At 55.1% G+C, this 26028-nt stretch overlaps 2 protein-coding genes across 2 annotated transcripts in view; one reads left to right on the top strand and one right to left on the bottom strand.

The window, feature by feature from the left end:
- The window catches only part of LOC311196741 (protein NDRG4-like), a gene marked incomplete at both ends in the record, with an annotated part of 721213 nt that overhangs the window by 490836 nt on the left and 204349 nt on the right, over window positions 1-26028 (bottom strand).
- LOC311196461 (hydrocephalus-inducing protein homolog) overlaps window positions 1-26028 on the top strand; it is a gene marked incomplete at its 5' end in the record, with an annotated part of 69783 nt that overhangs the window by 19408 nt on the left and 24347 nt on the right. The window contains 22 exons of the mRNA XM_084270031.1: window positions 1821-1956; window positions 2356-2442; window positions 6046-6198; window positions 7353-7591; window positions 9436-9688; window positions 10437-10580; window positions 11080-11217; window positions 11943-12256; window positions 14040-14232; window positions 15491-15643; window positions 15997-16206; window positions 16895-17032; window positions 18302-18479; window positions 18953-19083; window positions 19768-19901; window positions 20298-20434; window positions 21238-21365; window positions 21482-21673; window positions 22068-22217; window positions 23906-24145; window positions 24411-24579; window positions 25777-25947. Coding sequence (XP_084126157.1) covers window positions 1821-1956; window positions 2356-2442; window positions 6046-6198; window positions 7353-7591; window positions 9436-9688; window positions 10437-10580; window positions 11080-11217; window positions 11943-12256; window positions 14040-14232; window positions 15491-15643; window positions 15997-16206; window positions 16895-17032; window positions 18302-18479; window positions 18953-19083; window positions 19768-19901; window positions 20298-20434; window positions 21238-21365; window positions 21482-21673; window positions 22068-22217; window positions 23906-24145; window positions 24411-24579; window positions 25777-25947 — 3788 coding nt within the window. The remainder of the gene's footprint in view (window positions 1-1820; window positions 1957-2355; window positions 2443-6045; window positions 6199-7352; window positions 7592-9435; window positions 9689-10436; window positions 10581-11079; window positions 11218-11942; window positions 12257-14039; window positions 14233-15490; window positions 15644-15996; window positions 16207-16894; window positions 17033-18301; window positions 18480-18952; window positions 19084-19767; window positions 19902-20297; window positions 20435-21237; window positions 21366-21481; window positions 21674-22067; window positions 22218-23905; window positions 24146-24410; window positions 24580-25776; window positions 25948-26028) is intronic.

The raw sequence follows: 26028 nt of genomic DNA, 5'->3' as shown, positions 1-26028 counted from the left end.
TTTGGCTTAAGCGTGGGCAGAGGAAGGATGAGGGCAGCGGGTGGCCATTAGAGAGATGCCCTTGTGTAAAGCAGTTTGCTTTTCTTCCCGGACTTGTTTCCCCTCTCCCGGTGAGCAGAGGAGCTGCATTCACTGCAGCCATCCCTAGGGGGGCTGAAGCAGCTCTGCCAGGCGTGACCTGCACCCAACTTCTGGGGTCCTTTGCGTTTGGCCCTGGCTGTAAAGCTGAACTCGCTCGGTTTGAGGCAGCGCATTGCACCGGGAGTTACACTGTTGTAGCTGAGATTAGAACTGAGATTAATTTTAATACAGTGGTGAGCAGAGCAGTTGTCTGATTAGGCTTTAATTCAGTTTACACACACCCTGTTAACCACACGGGGTGTTGAACCAAGCAGATGCTGTCAGGAGACCTTTATTGCTCTCAGACTCTGCTCTACATATGGACCAGCAGAAGGATTAGGGGAAAATCCTTCTCCTTACCATGGAAGGAGAATCAGGGGACGCCACACACGGAACGATAGTTTTTGGGGGTGCTGAAGGTCTTTGACGTTCTTCTCTGTCACCAGGTCACCCTGTGCTCCAACACTGTGAAGAAGTACAAGCTGGTGCTGGTGGTGGATGTGGACGGTGTCGGCAAGGAGGTGCTGGGGCTGCCCCTCACAGCCAGGTATCGGCGCTTTCCTTCGCGGCGTGTCCTCTCTCCTGGTGCATCGTCTCTCCTCCCCTCACACAAAGGCCAGCTCCAAATGAGAAGTATTACTTAATGAGCTCATTAAGCAGGGCTTTGAAAGCAGCCAGTGTTGAGGAGCATCTGTGCTCACCAGACAGGCACGGCCCCCAGACTTTAATTATATTAATTAGATTAATTATAGACCTCTTTCTTTGGTGGGTGATGTGTAACAGGCTTCCAAAGGGCTGTCTCTCTCCTCCTTCCTGCAAGCAGTCAGTGGGGGAACTGGGGCTGGGTTGCCACCAAAGCACAGTGTTCCTTTGGGATGTGGGGAGCAGCCTGGTGTCTGTTTGGCTTAATGAAGGCACGTGCTAATGGGGAAGGGGCTTAGGGCAGGACTGGTGCAGGAAAAATAACAGCAAGATCTTCCGAAGGAGAAACAGAGTCCTTGATGCTGAGGGGAGCTCAGGTTTTGCTGCTTCCCTCTGGTCCTTTTGAGCATGAATGTTCTCACACTTAAGCCGGAAGTCATTCCTGCTGCAGCCAGGCTGGATCCCGCTGTGCTGTGGGTGTCAGTGTCATTACCAGTAGGATGCAGCTCACTGGTGCTTTTCTGCCATCCGGTCAGTGCCTGGGCTGTGATTTTATTTTTAACAACCACCCACTGCATAAGGCAGGTGCTGGCTCGGACCTTCCATCGCCGGGGCAAGCAGTTGAGGCTCTTCAGGCCCCTTTTCTGGAGAGGAGGGAGTAGTTTCTGCTGAGATACTGGGCCATACTGCACCAATCCTCGGTGGGAAGGTTCCTCCAGAGCTCAGGGCTTGCTGTGGGACCGTCAGGAGGGTCTTTGCAGACCTCCTGGGGCCAGGGTTCCTGTCAGACAGCTCTTGGACAGGGCACGGCAATCTGCCAGAGCACTTGGCCGTGCTGGCAAGGCGCTGCGGTGCAGAGACCCCGAGTTTGCTCCTCCTTCACAAGAGGTGGACGAATCAAATACAGGAAGCTGAAGGCGATTTATTGCTGTCGGGGTAATACATGTCTGTCTGACAGTGACAAATGTGTTCTGCTCCACTGCGCCCTGTTCAAGGAGGAAACACATTCTACGTTCTCTCAGTATCTCTAATTCCCTTTGGGACATCTCTTTGCCTAGATGCATCGCTCCTCGGCTGGAAGTGCTGGACCCCACTGTGACATTTGGACGGTGCTTCCTAAACTTCCCGTACGAGCAGACGCTGACCCTGGTGAACAAGAGCCACCTTCCAGGCTGCTACAGGCTCCTTCCTCAGGTTTGACATCGCATCTGCCCTCAACAGTTATCCAAGGGTTTATTAAGGGGATGGAAAATAATAACAAAGGGGTGGGGTAAGACCTTGCTGGTTTATATTCAGATGGGTTCTTGTTTGCAGCAAACCTTTGGGTGTAGAAGAACCCCCTCCTCCCGAATATAGACTTTGGGAAGAGGTTTGTATTCTAGTCTTTAGGTTGATTTTATGCAGGGTGGTGAAAAGCTGCTGTGAGGAGGCTGCTGGCATGGGAGTGTGTGTCTGTGGGTGCAGCAGCTTTTGGACCCCCTTGGGATGTGAAGCCCATCCCGGTCTCCCAGCTGGGTTCCGATGGTAGATGTTAAGGAGTGCAGGTTTTGTCGGAGGTCGCTCTGAATTTGAGTTTGATTCTGTCTCTTACAGAAGCACGAGCAGGGTGATGCTGTGCAGTACTCCAGCCCCATGCCCTCTGGGATCATCATGGGTTACCGGTCTGTCAGTATCCCGCTGGTGCTGGAAGCCCAGAAGTTGGGACATCATTCTGCTTCTGCTGTGCTCTCTTTGCTTGGGAACAAGAACTCCCCACTGGTGAGTCCTCAAGGTTCCTAATTCCAGGGATCCTTCCCGGGGCTGCAGTACGCAGCCAGGATGGATAAGGAAAGGGGTTCATGGTACAAGCAACAGCCAAGGTCTAGAAGAGAGGAAGGCTGGTGGGACTTCTTGGGCAGGTGACAGTCTGAGAGTCCGATGTGGCACATAATTACAGATAGGAGAGACGGGATAACAAGCGCAGTCTGCAACCCAGCATGGTCCCTGGAGCTCAGACTCTGCTGCGTGATTAGGTGAGCAGGAGCTGCTGCTTCAGAGCAGGAACTTTTGTTCAGGAGGGCACTGGGACACCCTGTGTGAGAAACCATGCTGAGAGCTTGGCCCATCACGTCGAGAAGTATCCGTCATATCTCTGCGTAAAGCCCTGTGCATCTCCACACCCCTGGCATCTGCAACGCAGGGACTCTTCCTTTTTCCAGCACAGGCTTGGAAATGGTGAAGCATTCCTGATGATGTTTCTGGAGCCTCCTGAAAGATGCTGTTAGCGTTCAGGCATCCACAGCAGCAGCAGTGAGAGCAAGATGTAGGCAGGAGAACGCCTTGTGTAGTGTCCTGGCTTCATCTAGCTGAAATCAAGAACAAATTTAGTTAATTATATTTTAGATTAGAATGATATTAACTTTGGAAATGGCTGTTTCAGGATGTCTTGCCATCTCTCTGAGCATGGATGCCACAGGAACCTTAAGCTTTCTGTACCCGAAAGGGAGGCTGGCCTTTTGAAAGCAGGCTGGGGATTGAAACTGTCATTAAAACAGATGGAAACAATGCTGCGCAATCCCTGGATGCCAGGGAACATCTCAAGCCTGGCCTTTGTGGCTGTGCTGATAGGAGAGACAGGCAAGCCTGAAGCGGGACAAACCAGTTGCTTGGGCATAGACGGGGCGTTTCCCTGGAGAAGGGGGATTTCTGCCCTCGAGAACCAGCCTGCTGTTTAACTGCAGGTTCCTTGCAAAGCTTTTCGCCTTGAGCTAACGGCTTCTGGGTTCAAAGCTTTACCTTGCCTAAAGTATTTGCCTTTGGAAGTGAATGTCATCTTCATTTTCCTTGTGCTTCAGGTGGAGGAGCCCAGCTCTCCCTGGCAGGGGGTTGAGTGGCTCCACAAGCCCGTGAAGTCGTTCTTTAACATGCAGCATTTGCGCTCCCTCGCCGCGAGCGCCGGTAGAGGCTTCCCTGGGTGTACTGACCACAGGGATGGGAGTTTCTAGCCGTGGGGCGGCATTCTCCCTGTTTCCTGTAGCCTAAGCACAGTACTGGATTCATCTGAAGGTTTCTGGGCTAGCAGAGCATCAACTTGCACATGCTACACTGGTGGCAAATCCTCCCTGTAGGGGTCCTGTGACGTCAGCCTGACCCCGGGGGAATGGCTGCAGCGCGTCACGATGGAGCAGAGCGCGAGCTGGCTCTGAAGTCACCCCGTCAGCGCGGATACCGAGTCTGCGGCCGCGCCTTGCATTGCGTTGAGTCCCTCTGGGTGTCTGTCGCTTGGTGTTGGGCTTGCGGTGGCTGCGTGCCAGCTTTGGTGTGGCGTATTCTGTCATCCTCTGTGGGAAGGAGCTGGTAAAACCCAGACCTGGGGTTACTGGTGGTCACTCGGACTGCGGCCGTCTGCCAGGGACAGATGCTCTTCTTTCCTAAAGGATCTACCGTGACGTTATGGTACCCAGAAGCAAAGGCAGAGTGGTGCTGGGGGTGTACGTGCAGCAGTATTACCCAGAGCAAAGCTGCTCACCTTTCATGGGTGTCACATTGCCTGTCACGCTGTTGAACAGGGTTTTTCTTTCCCCCTTTATGAAGACAGCAGATGAAGAGTTTTGTTGGGCTTTTTAATAAGCCTTCTCCTTGGTGAGGATTCGTTGTGTTAGTGCATGTTCCCTCGTTAAAACCAGCTAGCCTGAGCATCTTCCAGATGTTATTGTGTCCACCTCCAGAGGGCTCTGCCCTGCCTTTGCTGCTTCCACCCCACTGCCACGGGGAAGCCAAGGCAGCTGGTGAGACACAGCTCTTCCCTCCAGCTCCTTCTTCCTGGCAGCTCTGGGCAAGCATCAGCAAGACCTCAGCTTTCCCTACCTCCCTCCTCCTAGAGCGATGAAACATCTATCATCACACAGCTTCAGCTTCCCATTTTTGAGGTACCAGCCTTGGTACGTGGTTTGTTGGGGTTTTTTTGGCTCTTGCACAGTGCCCTGTTAAGAGACAAGCGTTTACAGACACTGCTCCTTCTGCCTGAACTGGACTAGTGATTCTGACAGCTGTCAGTGTCTTTTCCTCGAGTGGGCCATCGTTAAAGGTTTTCCATCAGGGAGGCTGTTTTCTCCTGTGGTTAAATCCCACTCCGTGCCCTCCGGTGAATCGCACAGCGATTGTCAGTGCTGGGAGTTCTGTGCGTTTGGGTTCTGTTGAAGGGTTGAGGTGTTCTTAGGAGCTGGGCTTGTTCAGCCTGGAGAAGAGAAGGCTTTGAGGGGACTTCATTGCAGCCTTCCTGTCCCTGAAGGGAGCAGAGGAACAGGAGGGAATCAGCTGTTCCAAAGGGCAGATACTGTCAGGACAAGGGGGATGGAGTGAAGCTGAAGGAGGGAAGGTTTAAATTAGATATTAGGGGGAAGTTTTTTAATGAGAGAGTGGTGAGGGGCTGGAACAGGCTGTCCAGAGAAGGGGTGGGTGCCCCATCCTTGGGGGTGTTCAAGGCCAGGTTGGATGGGGCCCTGGGCAACCTTATGTAGCTCCAGGCGTGGAGGTTGTTGGCCCTGCCTGTGGCAGGGTGTTGGAGCTCTCTGGTCCTTGAGGTCCCTTCCAATCCAGACTGTTCTATGATTCGGAACTGGTGAAGTCCAAGCAGAGGAGATGAAGTTCCCTGGTTTTTAGCGCTGTGAGAAGGTGTCTCAGCACAGGAACCCGTGTTCCTCCTCCTACCATGGTCTCTACAAGAAGAAAACTTGGAGGGTCTCAGACTCTGGAGAGAAAAACAATCCTGCTTGAGGGACAGAATGAATAATGAATCTCTTGTTCCTGTAGTACTGGTAGTGCACAGAGGCAGCACCGAGAGGCAGCCAATGGCCGTGATCTCTGCTGCCAAGAGCCTGCTTTGCTGGGGGCTCGCGCTAGTTTTCAGGGGGCAGCTGTGTGGGGGATGCAGAAGAAGTTACCAGCCAAGTACAGCTGTCTGGAAGTCATAGAGGACAGTTTGGGGCAAGATCCAGTGGGAAAAGGAGCAGGAGCAAGAAAAGGAGCAGGAGCAGGCATGGGGTGGAGGAAGGAGAGCTGAGCAAGGGGGAAAATCAAGTGTGGGGAGCTGATTTTCCTTATCCCCCAGTAACAGGGGCCTGTGGCTTCCTGATGGGATCACTGTAGATCCCACACTTGCTCCAGGCCTCCTGCATCGGTGTTACAAGACTGCAAACGTCCAACAGCCATAATCATCCCCCAGTCTAGGAGTGCCCTGAGAGCCATCTCTTCTTTAAACTTTCCCTTGTCTTTGTTTTTTTTAATCTTCCCTACCTGGAGCAGACCATCAGCTTGAAGGCCATTGGAGAGGGACCAGTTGTCCACGTGTATCCCAGCAAGATTGATTTTGGCAATATCCACGTTCTGGCAGACGCTTCCCGCACTCTCTACCTTTCCAACCAGAGTCTTATCCCTGCATCCTTCCGGGCAGAGGTGGTAAGTATCTGTGGGGATATTTCCCAACGGAAATGATGGCTCCATAGCAGCCTGGGACTTGATTTTTGTACGTGATGTTTCCATGTCGCTATCTGAGAGAGCAGCAAGGTATTCCACCGCAGCGCAGCAAGAGGAGCCCAGCACTGGGGGACCGCTCACTAAGGCAGGGAGTTTTCCTGGATGGTTGAGCAGAAATTGATCCTAGGTCCTTTTCACAAGTTCTGGCTTTACATTGTGGGAGGTGTTTTGCTCTGAGCTGTGTATTTGGAGCTCTGAGATGAAGAGAAGCCCGTAGCCTTTTTCTCCTGAAAGGAGCACGGGTTTCCTGACCATCTCCCTACTCTCTCTGTGTTTGTTTCAAGCTCCTCCTGGTGATGGAGACCATTGCTCTGCTGCCAGCTTGCTCCCTCTGAATGTGGTTTTAGGAGGACTGGGGGGTCTAGCACCCTGATCGCCCCATCTGTAAAGGGCAATCTGGGAAAAACGAGAGGAAAAGAGAGGAAGAGAGAGGAAGCTGGGGCCATGCCCACGGGGCACAGCTGGCAGGTTTCTTCCTGCTTGTTTCTTCACTGCCTCTCTGTAAACATTCAGAGCTGGATTTCCCAAAGCAGAGAGCGCCAGGACACCTCACTGCGGCTGATGATCAGTGGGAATGGAGTGCTTCAGTCCTGGGGGGGCTGTTGGGAAGCACTGCCCAACTCTTGGGGAAAGAAGACTTTGGGCACCAGGATTTTACTCAACCTGTTTGGCAGAGTTTATCCTTCAGGCTCTAGGCCAGATCCCCCGGCTACATAGCTGCTGCAGTGGGGTTTGAGCAGTCCTGGCCTCGAGCCTTTGTGCAAACCCGTCGGTGGGGAAGCCAGGAGAGATGCAGCTTGCCTTGGTGTGCTCTCCCAGGGGGAGGCTGGGGGGGAATAAAGCTTTTCCCGAGGATGAGCATCCCTTGGGCTGGGCAAAGCAGGGTTAAGGAAGTGGATCTGTTAAAGGAGGGTGCAATACAAGCTCCAGCGTAGTTGCTGTTTCCAGACGCTTGGATTTAGGGAAACGAAGCCTTTATGTATTTACCCTCATGTCTTTAGTCCTTTCTCCTGCACCCCAGCAGAGAGCAGGGTCCGTGGTGTCCGTGCTCACTTAGCGTCTGCCGTGTCTTACAGGCTGGCAAACGCTCGCGCTGCAGGATTGAGCCCAGTAAAGGAGTGATCCCTCCCGAGACCGACATGGCTGTGGCTGTCATAGCAAACTTGGATGACATCGAACAATTCAAGGACGAGGTGACCGTGTCCATAGAGAACAGCCACAGCTACAACGTCCTCATCCAGGCTTTTGGCATTGGCACTACCATCATCACGGACAAACCGCTTGCTCCAGAGCTCAACTTGGGCCCCCACTTCAGGTAAGTTATCTCTCTGCTCCGGGCTCTGCCGTGGGCCCAGCAAGGAGGAGTTCTGCTGAAATCCTTGGGGCTGGTTCTCCTCCAGCACTCCAAGTCCTGTCTCGGTGCCACTGAAGCCCCAGGAACTCCTTTAGAAATGTTTTCTGGGCGTTTTTCAAGTTGTTAGATTCCCTCAGAAAGCCACTGAGCCAGACACCAGTTGGGAAATCGTTCCCGACTTGCCCTGGGTTAGAATCCATGCATTTCCTTGCTTTATGGAGTAAAGATTTGGAAGAAAACAGCAGGTTCCAGAAGCCTCCAGCTGGGAAATGTGACGTTACAAGTAGAAACACAGTACACAGTACTTTTTGCAGTAGCATTGCTGTCTTCTTCACTGGCTGTGGAGTATCGTCTGGCAGCGGCAGAGAACCTTGGCAGTAGCTTGTTAGCAACTCCTTGACTAAATTACCAGTGCTGTTTGGTTTCCCTTCTGCCCAGAGAGGAGGAGTCTCTTCTGCAGAGGAGAAGTCTCCTGAGGTTGGGTGGGATAAAGGGAGAGGGTTAATGGCAAGAGCTTAGCTCAGAGAAGGGGATTGGTTTGATCCTACCGTGTGTGTCTGAACCTGGCAGGTTCTTGCAAACAGGGGAGGGAAATAAGGTTTTTCAAAGTGTTTGAGACCTCTTGGAGCATTCCTCGGAGAAGGAATCACCTTCTCCAGGTGCCTGTTCCTTTCCCTGGCCAAAGAGGGTCCCCAGTTCTCCCATACCCTAACCTTTGGTTAGAGCCAGCAGGTTAATCCTACCTTAAGCATTTAGAATAGATTTTAGGGGTGCAAATATGAACCCACAAGCCATCCACGTCAGTAGGGACACTTGTCCAGCATGTCCTGTGCTCCATGCGGCCACAACTCAGCTACGCAAGGCAGAGGACAAGGCTACCGAGTTTCGTGTCCTCTGCCCCCCTTCGCCTCCTGGCCTGCGGGTTGTGGAGCTGCTGGGCTGCAACTGGGTGAGCTGAGGTGGGACCAGGGAGCATGGCAGATGAGTTGGGCTTTCCCAGAGCTGCAGGTTCTGCTCCAAGCTTTCCCCCGCTGCTGTCGGCAGCATAAACCGTTTCCTGCCCAGCTCGGGCCCATTGTTGTTGAGCAGCCTGTGGCCAGGGCTGCTTTGTTCTCTGCTGTCGCTGCTGCGCTTGCCTTTCGCTGCATGCAGCAGACGTGGTTTGCAAGCTCATCCTCCATCCCTTGGACAGACACCAACTGTTGCAGGAGCTTCTTGTTTCCTGGCCATGCTCAGATTTATAGGGGGTAAAATAATTCCTGCAGCCTGGCCTGCAGTCAGCATTCCTTGATGTGAAGGACTCAATCTCCATGGAATATTAATCTGGCTTTCTATCGAGCTGGAGTTCTTCATCTCTTGTTGTTGCTCTGGTCCTTCAGCCGCTCCATCTGGTCTTGCTGCTGTGCTCGTGTCGGGGAAACATCACTTGATCCCACGTTCTCTCAGCACATCTGGCTTCCCACAATACAAAACCAGCTTCAGTGTTCAGCCCAAGGATGATACATTGGGGATGAGGAGTCGGGTGCTCCTGAAGGGATGGGAGAGACGAGGGGGAATAACTGAGATGCTGATGTCCTTGGTGAAGCTTTTCCTTGCTCTGCGCAAACAGACCGGCTGCTGGATGCTGATAAACTTAGGGGCAACCAGGGTCTGGCTCTTGGTGTAACTTTGAGCTGGGTCAGTGGTTTTGGAGGTGGATTTGTTGCTGGGTGGGTGGTCAGATAAGGCCAGCGGGGCACTGAAGCCAGGTGGGTGCTGGGAAGAGGCAGTTCCTGAGCCATTTTCCATCTCTGCTTCTCTTCTAGCCTGGATCCCTGTTGTTACCACTTCAAGATAACAAACGCAGGACGACGCATCCATCGGCTCTATTGGAGAACGGAAGGTTTCCCCCCATTTCCCCGTCGTGGTCGTCTCCCTGCCATCCAAACCAAGGGCAAAGGTTCCTCCAAGAACACCAGGCCTGCCAGTCCCGTGTTTAAGCTTCAACCCCTGACAATGGAGCTGATGCCAGGCCAGACGATGGAGATGACTCTGGAGGGCTCCTCCAGCACTCCTCAGGTGAAGTCCCCCACGGGTGCTGAGCTCCCCATCGCATCACCTCCACTGGGGCTTCTCCTGCAGCCCCTTGACTTCTCCCTGAGAAGATGAACAAGTGCTTTCAACAAAATATCTCAACGCCCCGAGTGACCATGTCAGCACCAGTTGCGCTCCTTGCTGGCCACCATCAGTTCCCAAGGGGTTTTTTTGGGGTGTTTCTATAGCTACCATCAAGCCAAGTTGCCCATAGCAAAATAGGGGCTGAAGGAACAGGGGCAAACGGTGGGTTACAGGGAAGGAAGGGCAGAGAAAACAAGTTAGGCTTAGCCTAGGAGCAGAGGCAGGGAGTGGATTGAGAAACGGCGAGGTAATTTCTCTGGGGGAAGCAGGGAGTAAAACCAATGTCCTGGGAAGGGAGGGGAGCGTCTGGGAGCAGCGTTATTTTCCCTCTGCAGACAAACATGGGCAGAGGGCTTGCTTAGAGCCCAGTCCTGGAGGAGAAAAACGAGCAGCCGGAATGGTGGGAGTGATGTTCTCCATGGGGGAAGCTGCTCCCAGGGGTCATTAGAATTGACAGTTCCACTTGTATCAGTATTCCCATAACAGCTCACCCCAGTGTAATAGTTGTGGAGGGTTGATGGCCAAGATCCCATGGCATGGGTTTATCCAGGCTATCAAATTCCTTCTGTGTCCACGGCTTGCAAATTCCATTGTGTTTTCTGGGCTCCCTGCTGGCACTTGGTGGGTGACGTGTGACTCTTGCCCACAGGTAGTGAAGGAGCGGCTGGTGTGTCATGCCATCGTGGGGAACCAGTTTGGGAAGACACAGATAATGCAAGTGGATGTCACGTGCGAGTTCATTGCTCCCATCCTGCAAGTGTCGCCCAGAGCAATGTCTTTCCGGGTGGAGAAGGTAGGTCTCTGGGTTGGGTCCTGGTGTTTAGTAGCGTGGCTGAGGACTGAAAGCCCACAGAGGGGTGTGATGGCCTTCAGGGAAGGAAGTTAAACATCTTCTCCAAGTCCTCAGGGCTTTGCCATTGGTTTGAGCAGGACCAAGCTATTGCCATCAACACTGAGATCATTATTTCTCCCCTGTGGGGTTGGGGACCATCTCTCCAGCTCTATTTTACCTTTCTTGAGCTGGAGGCAAAATAGAGCTGCTGAGCCCATGGCCAGGTGTGTGGGACCCACAAGAACAGCATGGGCCTCACACAGCCATCCTCCTGTGTTGGGACTGGGGCGGGAGAGCAGGGTGCTGTGGCCGAGCGATGCCAAACGCCCTCCTCACCCCCCCAAACCCCCCCATGAGGCACCCTGTGAGCAAAGCGACCATGTTTTTAGAGGTGGGACTGCTTAACTTCACCGGAGGGCGGTGACTCACCCCCCTCCCTGTTTTTTCCCCTTGTCTTTAGCAACCCAGTGATGTCCTGAGCCTTCAATACAAGCCTCTCTCTTTAAAAAACACCTCCTCCCTGCCGCTCAGCATCGTCCTGACGGTAGAGCAACCCTTCTGGGTCTGCAGTGCGTCCCAGCAGCCCCTGCCAGACCAGGTGAGCAGCCCCAGACCTTCCCGCTAGTGGGGTTTGAAGAGGGAGGGGGGTGGGGGTGCGTTTCCATTGGGAAGCCCTCTGGGAGAGGTGGTTATTCCTTTGAATTGGCAGTCAGTTGGCCTGAACAGCATCAGGTTTGAAAAGGAGAGAAAAGACCAGCTCAATTGGGGAAATACCTCCTGGCTCTAAGACAACTAGGAGCAGGCAACTAGGTGTGGGCCAACCGTGTGGTGAAGGTGTCTCTTGGAAGCCCTCCTTGGGTGACCTGAAGAGCTGCTTGCTCTCTTTGAGGGCAGCTCTGCCCTTGGGAAGGCCAAGGCGCTTGTCATCTGCGCTGCTGGTGGTGGGAGGTGTCAAACATGGGCTCTGCTAGAGACGTGTTGGAAGCACGGCTACCGCTGCCATGCAGGTGATCAGCCCTCTCCAGGCTGAGGGCACAGTGCCCTAGGGCTCATGTTGAGTGTGAAGACAAAGGGGTTCCTCTAGAGTCAGGGCACGCCAGGATTTATTTCCCTCTTGCATTATGGGTGCAGAGCACAAGGGGGTGAGCCTGAGAGTCTCAGAGAAGAAAGTTGTGCTGCATGGTCGGGGGCATGTTGTAAAGAAAACAAAGGCTGAAGCAAGAAGCCCACGTTGGGGTTGCACTTTGAACACTGAGGTGTTTTGTGCCACCAGACCTTGGGACTTCATCATACCGGTGGTTAATACTCTTCATCTTCTTGCAGCCCGTGAAGCTGGGGATTGGGAAGGAACTTAATCTATCCATTGGGTTTAACCCTGCTTATGAAGAGGGTTGGAATAGCTGGGAAGCAGAGAGAACCGTGAAGATACAGTTTCTTGAACACCCTCATGAAGAGCAAGTCACCGTTCGGGGAGAAGTCTTCTTCCCGAATCTCCGTTTCCAGACCACAACCTTGGACTTTGGCTGTGTCTTGAATGACACTGAACATGAGCGCCACTTCCGGATGACCAACTGCAGCCCGCTGCCCGTCCAGTACCAGTGGCTGTTCCTGGTGGACGACTCCACAAGCCACCTGAGGTACGTGCACCTCTCCTTGAAGCTCTTCGTCCGCTGTCCCGTTTGTCCTTTGCAAAGCCTGAGATGGTTTGTGTAGCATCTGACAAATCCCTTTCACTTTCCCTTGTGGAAAAAGCACCTCCCAACTTCAGGCAGGGAAGGTGCCCAGGGACTGGGGCTTCTCCACAGCTTGAGGTGGGGATTTCCATGGCTCGAGGCAAACGCCACCTTGAACTGAGTTCTCGTGTTCTGCTGGCCATGGCATTCACACAGCGGCTGTTGTGTGTGTTCCGGCGCTCGTTGTGTGTTCCGGCGGGTTCTGCTGTGGCTTTGGGTGCAGCCGTAGGTGTCAGTAGGAGGACTTGTCCCAACGTCCCTGGGCACCAGGGCCACCCAGTGCTGGCCTGTGCTTTCCAAGCCCAAGAGCAGTCTCTCAGTTGTGCTGTAGCGCATCTCTAAAGGCGTTTTCGAGCGGTTCTTCCCGCTGTGGCCTCTCTTGCATAGGTCAGAAGTTGACTCCGGGCACTTTGAATTCCAGCAGCCAATGGTTTTTCCATACCGCCCCGGGAAACGGAGCGAAGTTACCCATTGAGGGGCAGCTCTTCTGAGTCCTAGAACAATTGGCTTTGCTGGACGCAAGCCCGCAGGTGCTGGTTCTTCCAGCAGATGCCGAGTCACCCAGCTCTGCTGCCTTGAGGGTCCTGAGTGTCCTTCTGGCAGGATCCTCTGCTCCAAAGGGTTTGGCATTGCCCCTTTGCTGGCTCTTTAGCGCTGCGGCCATTAGGACAGCTCCCTTTTCTGCTCCGCATGTTAATTAAGCGGTAATGTGCTCTCTCAGGGTCCCTCAGGAGACACCATGTGATCCTTGTGGCAGAGCTGGAAATGAAGACGGTCTCCAAGCTATTAACACCTCACATTGCTCATTAAGAGCCCGGCAGAAGGGCAGCATGTCAGATCTATTTTTCTGGTCCACGTTAAGCACTGTTGGTATTGTAAATTATCAGATGAAACTAACTGGGTCTGACATGGAGGGAATCAACCGTCAGGGCTGGTGACGGTGAGATGGACAGAATGGTGGCCAGACCGGTGTGTGGCTGGAGAGTTTCCAGGCGCTCCCGGTGCGTGTGCCCCATTGGCACAGGCACCTCCCTTCTCACCCAGAAGAAGTCAGGCTGCCCGAAGGCAGCTGAGGTACCTGGGTGCCCCGTGCGGTGCTGGGCTCTGTCCAGTTGAGGCACAGCAGGCTGGAGGCTCCAACCCATCCCAGCCCCAGCTCCATTCCAGCTCTGGCTCCATCCTGCCTTGTTACACGTAGAGAAAGCTGCCAGCATCGCTGCTTGCTCATGCCGACCCGCGGCTGTGGGTCACTCTTGGGGAGATGTTCTGCATCAGTGTCTGGCTGAGCCACAGAACTTCTCGCCGTGGCTCTGCAGGTGGGGAAGGCACGGTCTGGGGTGGCAGGTGCTTTTGGGAGGGTGCTGCTGGGTCTGTACAGCCCATGGCTGCCTGGCTCTGTCCCTTTGCGCCGCGGTCTGTGCTTGCTGCAGGGTTCGTGTGTGTCTCCCTCTGCTGCCATGCTCCCCACCCCGGTGAGGTGTTCATCCCTGTCCCCTTCTGCTGCTCCTTGCACCCAGCTGCCGGCACCGCCGCTACACCAGCATCCTCCCCAAGCACTGACCTGCTCTGTCCTGCTTATGGAGCTGCTGAGCTCCCACCGCAGGGCTGCATCCTGCCGAGGAGCTGCTCCTGCTGCCTTCCCTCCTTCCCACTGCAGCTCCACGATCAAAGCTTTGTTGTTTTCCAGGTTAACTCCTCCAACACCAAAATATTTCACAAAAGCCAAACCACCAAAGGAGGAGGGAGCTCAGCTGGAGTGCCCAGTGCCTTCAGAGAGCATCCTCGGGGATGGGAGTGTGGAGGAACTATTTGAAGCCCTGTCAGCGGTGGGGGATTCTGTCCCACAGCCACCAGATGCAAATGACACCCTGGAAACAGAGGTAGGTGTTTTTCTACACCTCTCACCAGCGTTGCCTCCCCCAGCTTACTGCAGAAGGCCCGTGCTCATGCCAGCCTTCCTTCTGCTGCCTGGAGAGCGGGCTTGGCAGCAGGGCCAGCGGCTGGACGCGGGCCTGTGGGGAGGGAGAAGTTGGAATCCCAGAAGGCTTTGGGTTGGAAGGGTCTGTAAAGATCAAATCCCACCCCCTGTCATGGGCTGGGACACCCTTGGTAGCCCAGGCTGCCCAAAGCCCCTTCCAACCTGGCCTTGAACCCTGCCAGGGATGGGGCTTCCACAGCCCCTTGGGCACCCTGTGCCAAGGCCTCACCACCCTCAGCACGCACGCACATGTAACCTCTGTGGGACACCACAGGCCTAGGAAAGTGCTGTCAGCATCTTTGGGAACACGTGCTTGGTGAAGCTTTGCTGGGTTTGGAAACGTAGAGACCACAAAAAGCATCGAAAGATGAGAAGACTCTGCCCTCCCCAGTACCTTATCTCCTGGGGAGATGCCCCATAAATCTTTTTAGTAGATTCTGCTGAGGCCAAGGCCGTAGCACAAAGCATGTCTTCACCTCTTGAACTTCCAGAGCAACCACAAAGCCCTCATCTATAAACAGGGGGTCAGAAGCCCAGGGCCAAGGTTCCTTTTGGACAGTGGCACCTCTGAGGTTAAACACCAGCTCCTCACTGCTGGAAGACCGGAAACCATCTTGGCTGCCTTCTTCAGGAAGGTGCCTGTGGAGAAGAGTGTCCCAGCTGAGCTCCTCAGCTGATGAGTGCAGGAGATGAAACTAAGCACCACCCAGAACAGGAGAGTTGCGCCGAGCGCTTCCCAAGTCCTTATTTTCCTGTTGGTGGAGTTTTGCTTGCAGCTGTACTCCTGGTTTGTCACAGAGAACCTGCCCTGTCCCAGGCATCAGGCTTCTGGCATGTTCCTCGGGCAGCAGCGAGCAGGCCCAGGCTGGCACCAGGCTGCACAATGGAACCCTTGGGGGTCTCTGCCAGCCCCGAGCACCTGGTGTACCCAGCTTCCTCCTGCAAACTGGCGTGTAGGATGTACAGTTGGAGCCCGTGTCTCATCTGCGGGTGGGCTTGGACCCATGCTCAAGCATTGGCAGGGACATACCTGTACTTGGCTTGCACCCAGGTCCCATCTCAGCTGCTTCCTGGTTTCATGAGGTGGTAGAGCCACGAGCGGAGTGGTCTGGCTCAGCCCCACCTGCTGCTTACTGCAGCCCATGGCACTTGTTTTCCAGCCTCTACCAGAGGGTGCTGCGGAGCCAGAGGGTGCTGCGGAGGCAGTGGGTGCTGCGGAGGCAAACAGCACTGTGGAGACTCAGAGCTCTGCGACCATCAGGCAGCTGATGTCATTTGTCAGTCTGGAGCTCCCCACCATTGAGGTGGACGAGGTGAGTGGGAACCTGTCTCGCTTCCGTGGTCACACTGGTGGCCCTAAGGACGTGTGCTGGTGTTCCTCTGGAGGCAGTGAGAGGCCCGTTCTGCAGCAGAGAGAGCTTCTGGCTGCCAAGAGACCTCCCAAATTACTCTAACGTGGAGTATTAATTAACGCATTCATTACTGAGTATGGGAGAAGATTTTTCCCATGGTCCTTCCACTGGCAAGCGGGGTGGCTGCAGGATGAGACTGGGTTTGAGGAAGAGGCCCTCCAGCCATGTCTGTCCTTTGCTCCAAGCTGTGGCTCTCTCCTCTCCTGCACCCATTTGCACACCTGATGTCTCAGTGTCTCTTCCCCTTCCTCCAGGTTTTCCACATCCTGCCGCTGTACGGCGTGCTGCAGCCGGGCGAGAGCGAGCGGGTCAGGGTCACCTTCTTTGGCCATGCAAACATCATTGCCCGTGTCACGGCGCTGTGCCGCGTGGAGGGAGGCCCGACCTACGAGGTTGCGCTGCGTGGGGAGGCCTCGCTCATCCACTACCTCCTGGACAGCACGGAGATGGACTGCGGGCTGCAGGTACCACGCGTTTCTCTTGGCAGGAATCCTTGAGACCATCCCTGGCAGGTGGCTGCCCACTGAGGTCCAGGACTCTCACTGGTTTGGAGGTGCAGCTTTGGGGTGCCAGGTCCTGTGTCCAAGCTGGTTTTAATGGTCATCTCCATTCCCCTTCCTGAAGCTGGGAATCCCTCCTCTTCAATGAACTCTGGCTCCCAGGGCAGGCGGTGATCTCCAGGGAGATGTGCCCTGAGACATCCATCTGCAGATCCGCTCCCAGATCCTGGGGTCCAAGGAGACGGTCTCTTTCAGTGCTCTCCATGGAGCAACAAAAGGAACCAGGAACAATGTTACCATGGGCTGGAAGGGACCTTAGAGGTCATCTTGTCCACCTTCACTGAGCAGGGCCATCTTCGACTAGGTCAGGTTGCTCAGAGTCTCATTCACCCTGACCAGATGTTTCCAGCAGTGGGGCATCCCCCAGTTTATTACTGACCTTTTTGTGGTGGTTCCTGCACCTCTGCGCGCTGCCATAAATATCTGAGTGGGTTCCTCAGGTTGGCCTGGGAGAGTCAGGTGCCTGTCCCTCCTCTTCCTCTGCCTCTCTCCTGCATTGTGTCCATCGGCTCTCATCCCAGTGTCAGCAGGAGCAGATTGCCAACATCCAGATGTGTGTCCTCAGTTTCCCGCCCCTCTGTCTTCTCTCCAGCTGTTTACCGAAGTCAATAAATCAGAGGTCACCCTGCGGAACAGCGGGAAGATGGGATTCACCTACGTGGTGCTGAGCCCCAGCACGGCCACCGCGGACAGTCCTCAGCCTGGCGTGCCCCTGGTCCTGCCCAGCACTGTGAGTAGCACGAGGGGTTGACGCTGGCTCCACATCAGGCTGCCCAGGAGGGGGTTATAGGGGAGGAACAAAACGTTGGGCAAGCAGAGTCTTAATTGTACCGGGTGAAGTTGTGCTGGTACCGGCACTGGAGCGGGATGGTGCAAGGTCTCCTGAGCGTCTCCTTCCCCTCAGGGTTGGGTGGTGGGACGGGACTTCCTCCAGGTCTCTGCCTGCCTCCTGTCAGCACTAAGGACATAAATAGTCCCTCTCTTGGGCACGCAGCTCCTGTGTCGGAACTCGCGCCGGCCCCTCGCTCCTCCAGCTCATAGCATCCCCTGTCCCAGTTCTGCCTGGATCCCTCAGCTGAAGCAGCATTCCTATCCATGTCCCTCCTGGGAATGGGAAGAGGAGGCCAAATGGCTCTCACATGTCCTCGTGCTGGTCTCCTGCGAGGGGTGACACTGCTCCAGAGGACGCGGCTCTGCTTGGCCCTGGGCAGTTGCTGCTGTGCCAGCAGCTTGGCAGGAGTTGCTTTTGCAGAGGCCATGTTGGGAGCTGGAGTCCAGGGCTCCGGGGACCAAGAGGCAGGATGTGTCCTGCTCAGCAGCTTCTCCCTGCGGCGTGGGGGGGAGCAAGGAGCTGAAGGTCCAGCCCAGTGAGCTGAGAAGAGCTGTGGCTGTGCCCTGTCCCCTGAGCAGTGTTGCCACCTGTTTGTATTGGCTCTCAACCTGGTTGGCATGAGCCCAACTCCAGGCTCAGACAGCTCTTCTCTAGGAGCCCATTGAGGAGGGGATTTGTGGGGAACCCCTTCATCCCTGGACCTCATCCGAGCCTCTGCCTCTGCTTTTCCAGGGGTGTAAGTTTGCAGGTCACTGTGAGTCTAGATAGTGCCATGCACCCTTGGTGTAACCACCCAGGCAGGAGCTGTTGGTTGGGCTCATGAGTAAGAGGTCAGGCTCTTGGACACCAGCCTGGGAGCCACTGCAGTGCCATGACAGGAGCTGCTGGCCCTGCTGAGAGTTTGGGCACGCCGCTCCTCCTCCACAGCAGCTGGCAGAAGGGCTTTTCTTTGCTGCTTGGGTCTGGCAGAGGGTGGGCAGTGTTGGCAGGAGGACAAACCACAGCCCGGTGTAGGAGACTTGAGCTTTTGGGTGCAGGGAAGCTGGAAGGCGATGTGTTGTGTGAGAACCTGCAACGTGCCTTCTCATCTCAGTGTAACGGTGGTCTGAGCCACCCCTCCGCCAAGCCCTCTAGTTGAATTCCCCTCCTCTTCTTCCACACCTCCAGGGTTACATTGGACCTGGCAGAGAGCAAGTGCTCACTGTCTATCACCTGCCGGGAGTGCCTGGAGTCTTCTGCAGGACCTTCCAGATCCAAGTGGGTCACCTGGAGCCAGAAGAGATCACCTTGAAAGGAGAGGGGACTTTTCCCAGGATTTATTTGGACCTTCCTAGGAGAATCAAGGGTGAGCACTGTCTGACTGCTCCTCGGGGAGGTCCCGTGGGGGTCTTTTTCTGCCCCCCTGTGTCGTCATGCTCATAGGGCAGCTCACACCCACCTCCACCAAGGCTGGAGGTTTCAGGGCTGTTGTTCTTCTGGTTGCTTTCAAGAAGCACATGGGCTTTGCTCCAGAGAGCCATCCTGGCCAGTGTCATCTGTTGGTGGCCTGGATAAAGAGGACAGCTAGAAAGCAGTGTTGGGAAAGCTGTAACGTGGGCTGGCAGGGATTTGGGCAGGGGTGGGGGGGGGTGAGATGCTCCCATGTGTGGAGGAAGATGGGTGGGAGAGAACATAGAAGAAAAGCAGCATCCTCTTTCCATGAGTTGCTGGAGGAATGTGTTTGTGGGAAGGGCCAATGCTGGGGGTGTGGAGCTTCCCAGCTTTAATGGGGATGCCACTGTGCCCATGCTTCTATTTGTGACTGTTTTCTTCCTTCAGGAAACAAAAACTACGAGCAGATCCTCAAAGAGGCAAAAGCAAGGCTAGGACGAGACATCCAGAGAGACGACGCGGTGGTTGTCGGGGAGACCACAGCCACAGAGCCACCCATGGACGACTCTGGCATTGTGGTGAGACTGGCTGCTGCCCTGTTTGGCAGGGGCCACCCTCTCCCTGTGTCACTTGTCCCCCTTGCACGCTTCAGCTGGCTCCCCTGGGCTGGCCACAAACATGGGGCTCCACTGGTAGTGGTCCTTCCCGTGGGTGCCTGAGCTTCCTGAGTGCCCGAGGGGGAGGTCCTGAAGACTGGGCTCAAGTGACTGAGATGTGTCTCCAAGAGCTCTCAGCGCTGACCTGGTTCCCTCATGGAGAGAGCTTTTGTCTGAGCTGCGCTGGCAGCAGCTGGGGGCAGGCAGATACTTGGAGCTCTGGAAGATCCTTGACTTGTTTGGTCAGATCAGCTTGTATAAAGGTGGCTGAGCAGGCAAAGGTGCTGGAGTTCATCTCCCTTCAGAAATGGTCCTGGCAGACTGAGCAGCTGGGCAGAAGGACCTCGTCATAGACTCTGTTGGGTTGGCAGGGACATCCAAAGGCCATCTACCCCCTGCAGCGAGTAGGGACACCTTTAAGTAGATCAGGTTGCTCAGAGCTTCATCCTTGCATGTCTTCAGGGATGGAGCCTCCACCACTTCTGTGGGCAACCTGTGCCAGGGTCTCACCACCCTCAGAGTGAAGGACTTGTTCCTGCTTCTTACCAAGAGCAGGGTGGGATTAACTTCCCTTTGCTAACCAGCCACTGTCTTTGTTTTCCTCAGCTGGACGTTCGTCTGCAGATGGAGATGGAGAACATTCTGATAGAGCAGCACGCCCTGGAGCAGCAGCAAACTCTCTCCTCCGGTTCACCGGAGGACGCTGCCTTTGACCAGCATGCTCGTCGGAGGCTTCTCAAGTTAGTAGGGCCCCTGTGCCCTGATGGTAGCGCACAGTGGTGCGCCCCTGCTCCTGGGAGCTCCTTGTTTCTGGGAATAGCTGGGGACTTGAGAAGGGGGTTGATCCTGACAGTTTGGACGTGCTACCAGTGAGCAGCCTGAGGACTTTTTTCCAGTGGCTTTTCACAGCAGAGGAGTTGTGCCCAGTGTCTGTTTTAAACTCATTTTATTCTAAGAACCTGTTAGTAGCTGATAAAACCTTGGACCTGGGTGCCCTGTGACATACCGAAGTCTTCTTAGCAGAAGATAAGACCTTGGGCTTCATGGGCTGGAGTTTCTCCAGCAGTGACTACAGAAGCACCCACTTTGTTTGCATCCTCCTCCACCTTAAGGACTCTCCTTGCTTCTCCTTCCAGAGTGGAGCTGCCCGAGTACGTCCTGGACTTCGGCCACGTCATTCTTGGTGACATCCACACACACGTCGTGAAGATCACCAACCCCGGGCAGCTCCCCGTGTCCTTCTGCGCTGACGGACGGGCTCTGTGTGGCACTGGTAACCCATGCTGGAGGGACTTCCTGTGGGCTTGAAGGACCTGTCTCTGACAGATATGCTGGGGCCACAGGGAAGGGTTTTGAGTGCTCTTTTGCATCGTTTTCTCTTCCTTCCCCCCCTGCTCGGTGCTCTGCAGCCAGAACTCTCCTGGCCCGCAGTGTCCAGCCACCTGGGCTGTCCTGACGCTTCATTGCGGGGGCTCTGTGGGCTGATCACCATGGTGACCTCTCAGCATCTTCTGCTCTTGGCTACCAGGAGCATCTCCTGAGTGTCTTTGTGTGCTCCATGAGCTTGTGTTGGGAGCAGACAAGACCCTTGGTGGTTTGGAAGCGCTTTGTTTAGAGTTTGTAATGACACAGTGCTGCTTTAGCCTCTATTGAGACAACAGCCTGTGCGGTCAAAACAGGCTTTCAAAACAGGTCCTTGAGGACCATCAGATGGTGACTTGCTGCGTCTGAAGGGTGGTCAGGTGTCTCCTCTAAATTGTCTTCCAAGCAGCACCACAGCACAGGGGAATCTTCCCTGGAACTTCTTTGGAGAGGTCTGCGCGTCCTTCCTGGGAGCCTGGTGAAGGAATTGCTGGTGCTCCTCAGCTGATGGGTTTCTGTTTTACCCTGCGGGTCTTGAATTCAGGCTGTGAAATTCCTTTCTGTTTGAGCGGTGACAAGAGAGAAGGAGTGGCAGTCTTCTCTGGAGACACAAAGGGTCCTTCTGCCTGACAGTCCTGTGGACACCCATACGGTCTGAACGTACTTGTTCACGTTGCTGGTGTATCTCAGCTGCTTTATTTTCACCCATTCAAGGTTTTAGTGTGGACCTGGGCCGCGTGAACAACCTGCCCTTCTGCGAGACAGAGACGTTTGAAGTGCGCTTTGACCCACAGAGTGCCAACCTGCCGGTGGGAGAAGTGAATGTTGTCCTGCCCATCAAGGTACTGTATCCTTCCTCACCTCCCTGTGCCAGCACGGCCTTTTGAGGCAGCTGTCAGGTTGGGGGCAGCAGCAGATGTTGCCTGGACCTTCAGCTGGATGCTCTGTCCCTCACTAGGCAGAAGAAGGCCCCACATTTCCCATCCGCCTCTGTGCCAGTGTGGCTGTGCCATCCCTCTGCATCTCCAGGGACAGACTGGAGTTTGCTGCTGTCCAATGTGGACAGTGTCAGGAGGAAACCATCCAGCTCCACAACCAACTCCAGGTCCCCTGTAAATGGTCCATCACTGTGAATGAGCCCGTTGTGAAGGTGAGGCAGGGACGATGCGTGACACGTAACTTCTCGGTTGGGTTTTCTGTGCCTCTCGTGCCTTTTCTGCCACTGTGGGTGCCTCACCGCATGGGGACAGCTCGTGGGAGGGAGATTGGAGGGTATGGAGCAAGGCTGGTTCACCTGGACTTGTTGAGCAGCTGATGCTTCGCTTCTCTGCCACCTTCACCCATTCGTCCTCCTCCAAGGGCGGTGCCTACCCGTCTGCCTGCCCTGCCCACAAGTTTTCCCTCCAGTTCTAGGCTGTAGTGGCCACATCTGGTCTGGATGTGGGTGCTCTTGGCGCCGTGACGGTGTTTCAGAGCACTGTGGGAATTTGAGGGTCTGTCCTCACAGACCAAAGAGACCTCACAAGGTTCCTTCCTGTGCCCAGGTGGACAAGTATTTGCCACTATACGTTAAACAAAAGCTGCTTCGGCAGAGGAAGAAGCAGCGCTGTGTCTTCGAGGTGCTGCCCTCGGCTGGGACCCTGACTCCTGGACAGCGCTACAACATGCGAGTCAGGTTTACACCCACGGAAGAGGTGAGATGGGTGGGCGTCACGCCCAGATGCAAGGCCATGTGGCAATGGGAGGCCAGTGTGGGGAGGGGGAGATGAGGTCTGCCTCCATATGGAGCTTTCTGCAAGCCCCATACCCACCGTGCCTCAGTTTCCCCCCCCCCCCCCCCAGTCCCCTCCTTGGAGAGGTGCTTTGACATCCCTACAGGGGACCGTGCATGGAGAGCATCAGGGCATTGCGGTGTGGCTCCTTCTCAGTGTATGGGTGGGCAAAACCCACCCGTCTCCCCTCATTCCCTCTCCACGGGGGCCTGTTTGCAGGCATGGGGAGAACCCCAGTGCGCTCGTGGGGGATGAACCCTGCAAGGGCTGATCTCAGCTAATCCCACTGCTGGTGAAGCCATGAAAAGCCGGGATCAGAACTCCCCAGCCTTGGTGCTGATGAAGCAGACACCATTTATCGCAGCGCTGGGCACACCAGGCATCGCTGCTCCGGATGTGTGCGCTGGTTAAAGCCACATCTCTCCTACTGATACAGATTAACACATACATATTCATTAGAGTTTCTAAGAAAAGGCAGGGGTATGCAAATTACCTCCAGGAAGTACTTTACATTAATCCCTCCCAGATAGACCATGCTCAGTGACACTCAGGGGGCCTTCTGGTGGGCGTCAGGGATGAAGGCTGGATGTCTTCCTCTCAGCCCATGCTCTTTGCAGTTTTCTCCATAGCCTCAAAACCCCATCCCTGCCCAAACAAGTTAGGAACCCTTTAGCTGAAAACAAGATCTACTCTAGCTCTTATATAGTCATTGGTCTCATTATTAATGACTCCCCCACCTTCACTTCTTTATCTTCAAGGCTGTTCCACTGTTGGGGTAAATTTTGTAGCTGCTCTCATGAACCAGCTCCCACAGCTACAGCCACATTCTACTGGAATCCCAAACAAATCTGTCCTCAAAAACATGCAAACTCTCCTTATATTTACATTTTATTAATTAATTGTCTGTTAAACTATACCTATATCCATCCCCTCAGCATTATTCCATGTCACTGAATCACCGGTACCAGCAAGCAGCCCCAGCCCAGGCCCCTTCCCGGGCTTAGCGGGGCTGTCACCTGTCATGGTTCGCCGCCCGTGGTCCCTGCGGTGCCGGCACATTCCAGGCAAACTGGGAATCCGCTTCAATGGTGGAGCGTTCCCAAAGGCGGTTTGAACGTGGCCACTTTGACTTGGAAACTGGTGGCTTATGGACACGAGAGCTCTGGCTTCCAGTCCAGTTGCTGGCCAAAGGCCGAGTGGAGATGACACCCCTGGTTGCGAGCGGTCGGGAGCTCCTCGCCCCTCTGATGGAGCGATACAGAGCGGATGTTTGCCTGCGGTGGCAGTGCCAGGACTGCCCGGGCAGTGTAACCCTGAAGGAGGAGGAGAAGCAGTCCCTGAGCCCACCCATAGGGACCTTTACAAGCGCTGCTGAAACCCCCATCAGTCCATTTAAATCCATGGGATACCCGGTTCCACCCAACGCCAGGAACCATCCCGGTTCCTTGGAGCCAGCGTGCCAGGGCCCCAAGCCCCTGCTGCACATCAATAGCCACTTCCCGTTCCCCCAGCGGTACTAGTGACATCCCAGACCTTGGGGCAAGGGATGACTCTGAGGCTCTGTCCCCTGGGACTTTGTGGAGAACCTTTCTGCACCTCTCTGTTTTCAGAAGTCCTACAGAAGCGAGCTGAAGATTAACATCTGCCAGAGCACCCAGCACCTCCAGCTGCAGGTGTCAGGGCGTGGGCTGGAGCCACGGCTGGAATTCAGCCCCCCAGTACTGGAGATGGGACCATTGCTGCCATTCAGTCCTGGAGTGGGGGAGATGGTGGTGGTGAAGAACCCATGTGACTTCCCCATCGAGTTTTACTCATTGGAGTTCGACCAGCAGTACCTTATGGAGGAGCAGGTGAGAGGGAAGCTCTGGTCCCCATGGGCACGTTCACATAGTTTGGCAGTGCTCCAGCATTCCCAGGTTTGTGCAGGGGAGATGGAAGCAGTGTCCAGGACAAAGCCTGGTGGCATTTTGGATTTAGCCAGCTCTGCTGGAGGGCTGCGGAGGGGCTTGGTGTGGTGTTGGGAGGAAGGAATGAGGGAGAAGATAGGTTGGCTCTCGGTGTGATGGAGGTCAAGAAACACCTCCTGTGTATGGTTTCTTTTCCCGGCGCCCACAGGTCCTGCGGATGCTGAAAGACTACGATTGTCGCAACACCTTATTGCTGCCACCGCGTGCCCCCGGTGAGAAGCTGCCTCCAGAGGTGCTGGAGTACTATGAGGACCAGAGACGGCTGCAGGATGAGCCTGAAAAATCCAAGAGTGAGGAACAAGCAAGCCAGGACAACGGTGAGGGTTTGGGTTGGCCCAAGTGTGGATGCAGCAGGGAGTCCTGCCCACCTACCCTCAGCTCTCCATCCCCACTGCCTTCTCCATGGAAAGCCCATGGTTGTAGCAACTGCTTGTTCTCCAGTTTGGTGGAGGAACTGCAAGGCTGAAAGTCTGTGGCTTGTAACACACATCCTCCACCAGTCCCGAGTGCAGCCAAAGCGAGCTCCTGCCAGGGGAAGCAGTGGCTGGAGAGCTGCTGGCAGAGAAGGCCCTGGGGGTGCTGGGTGAGTGCCGACTGCACGTGAGCCGGCAGCGTGCCAGAGTGGCCGAGAAGGCCAGCAGCATCCTGGCTTGTGTCAGACCCAGTGTGGCCAGCAGGTCCAGGGCAGGGATTGTTCCCCTGTGCTCAGCGTTGGTGAGGCCGCACCTCGAGTGCTGGGTTCAGCTTTGGGCCCCTCACTCCAAGAAGGACATGGAGGTCCTGGAGTGAGTGCAGAGAAGGGCAATGGGGCTGGGGAAGGGGCTGGAGAGCAAACCTTCTGAGGAGCGTCTGAGGGAGGCGGGGGTGTTCAGCCTGGAGAAGAGGAGGCTGAGGGGAGACCTTATCACCACCTACACTGACCTGACAGGAGGGTGCAGAGAGGTGGGGGTTGTTCTCTTGACACAAGTGATGGGTGACGGGATAAGGGGGAATTGGCTTGAGCTGCGCCAGGGCAGGGTCAGATCAGACATTAGGGAAAGATCCTTCCCCAAAGGGCTGTCGGGCACTGGCACAGGCTGCCCAAGGAGGGGGAGTCACTGCCCCTGGGTGTGTTTAACAGATGGGTAGATGAGGTGCTCAGGGGTACAGGTTAGTAGAGGATGGGTACGGTAGGACTGGATGATCTCAAAGGTCTTTTCCAACCTTGTGATTCTGTCCCCTTGTGTTCCTCTACCATAGCGGGTAGGACAGGGGTGGGTTCTTCAGCCAGTAGAACCAGGGGCAGGGCCAAGGGAGAGTCCAGGGAGGTTTTCTTTCCCCACCTCTTCTCCCAGGAGCTGCTGGGATCAGGATGATGCTGTTTAGCACACTTGCTGTCATAGAATCATGTTGGCAGTTTGTGTTGAAGACCTCGGTTTTGGCAGAGTGTCCTCTGTCAGGATGCCGAGGGGTGGGGAGGATGATCAGGATCCCAAGTATGGAGGCAGCTGACTTTGGTACCTGGTTCTGCCCAGCAGAGCATCAGCACGGCACCCCTGCCAGCAAGGACCCCATGGGAGAGCTGGATGACAGCCCTGTCTCTAGGGCCATTGCCCGTCACCTTGGCATCGATACCTCCCCAGAAGGGCGCGCGGCCCAAAACCGCAGAGGGATCGTCATCATCGTCCACGGGGCACCCCTGACAGGTATGTGAGCTGCTGGCCGCAAGGATGGGGGAAGCGGGAGAGACACATCCCAGCAGAGCTTGGTTGACCAGTTGAAGTGAA

This window comes from Gallinula chloropus (assembly GCF_964237585.1).
Source record: "Gallinula chloropus genome assembly, chromosome: 13".
In the NCBI taxonomy this organism is placed as follows: domain Eukaryota; kingdom Metazoa; phylum Chordata; class Aves; order Gruiformes; family Rallidae; genus Gallinula; species Gallinula chloropus.
The sequence above is the reverse complement of the archived record's forward strand: the minus strand, read 5'-3'. Positions and strand labels throughout refer to the sequence as shown.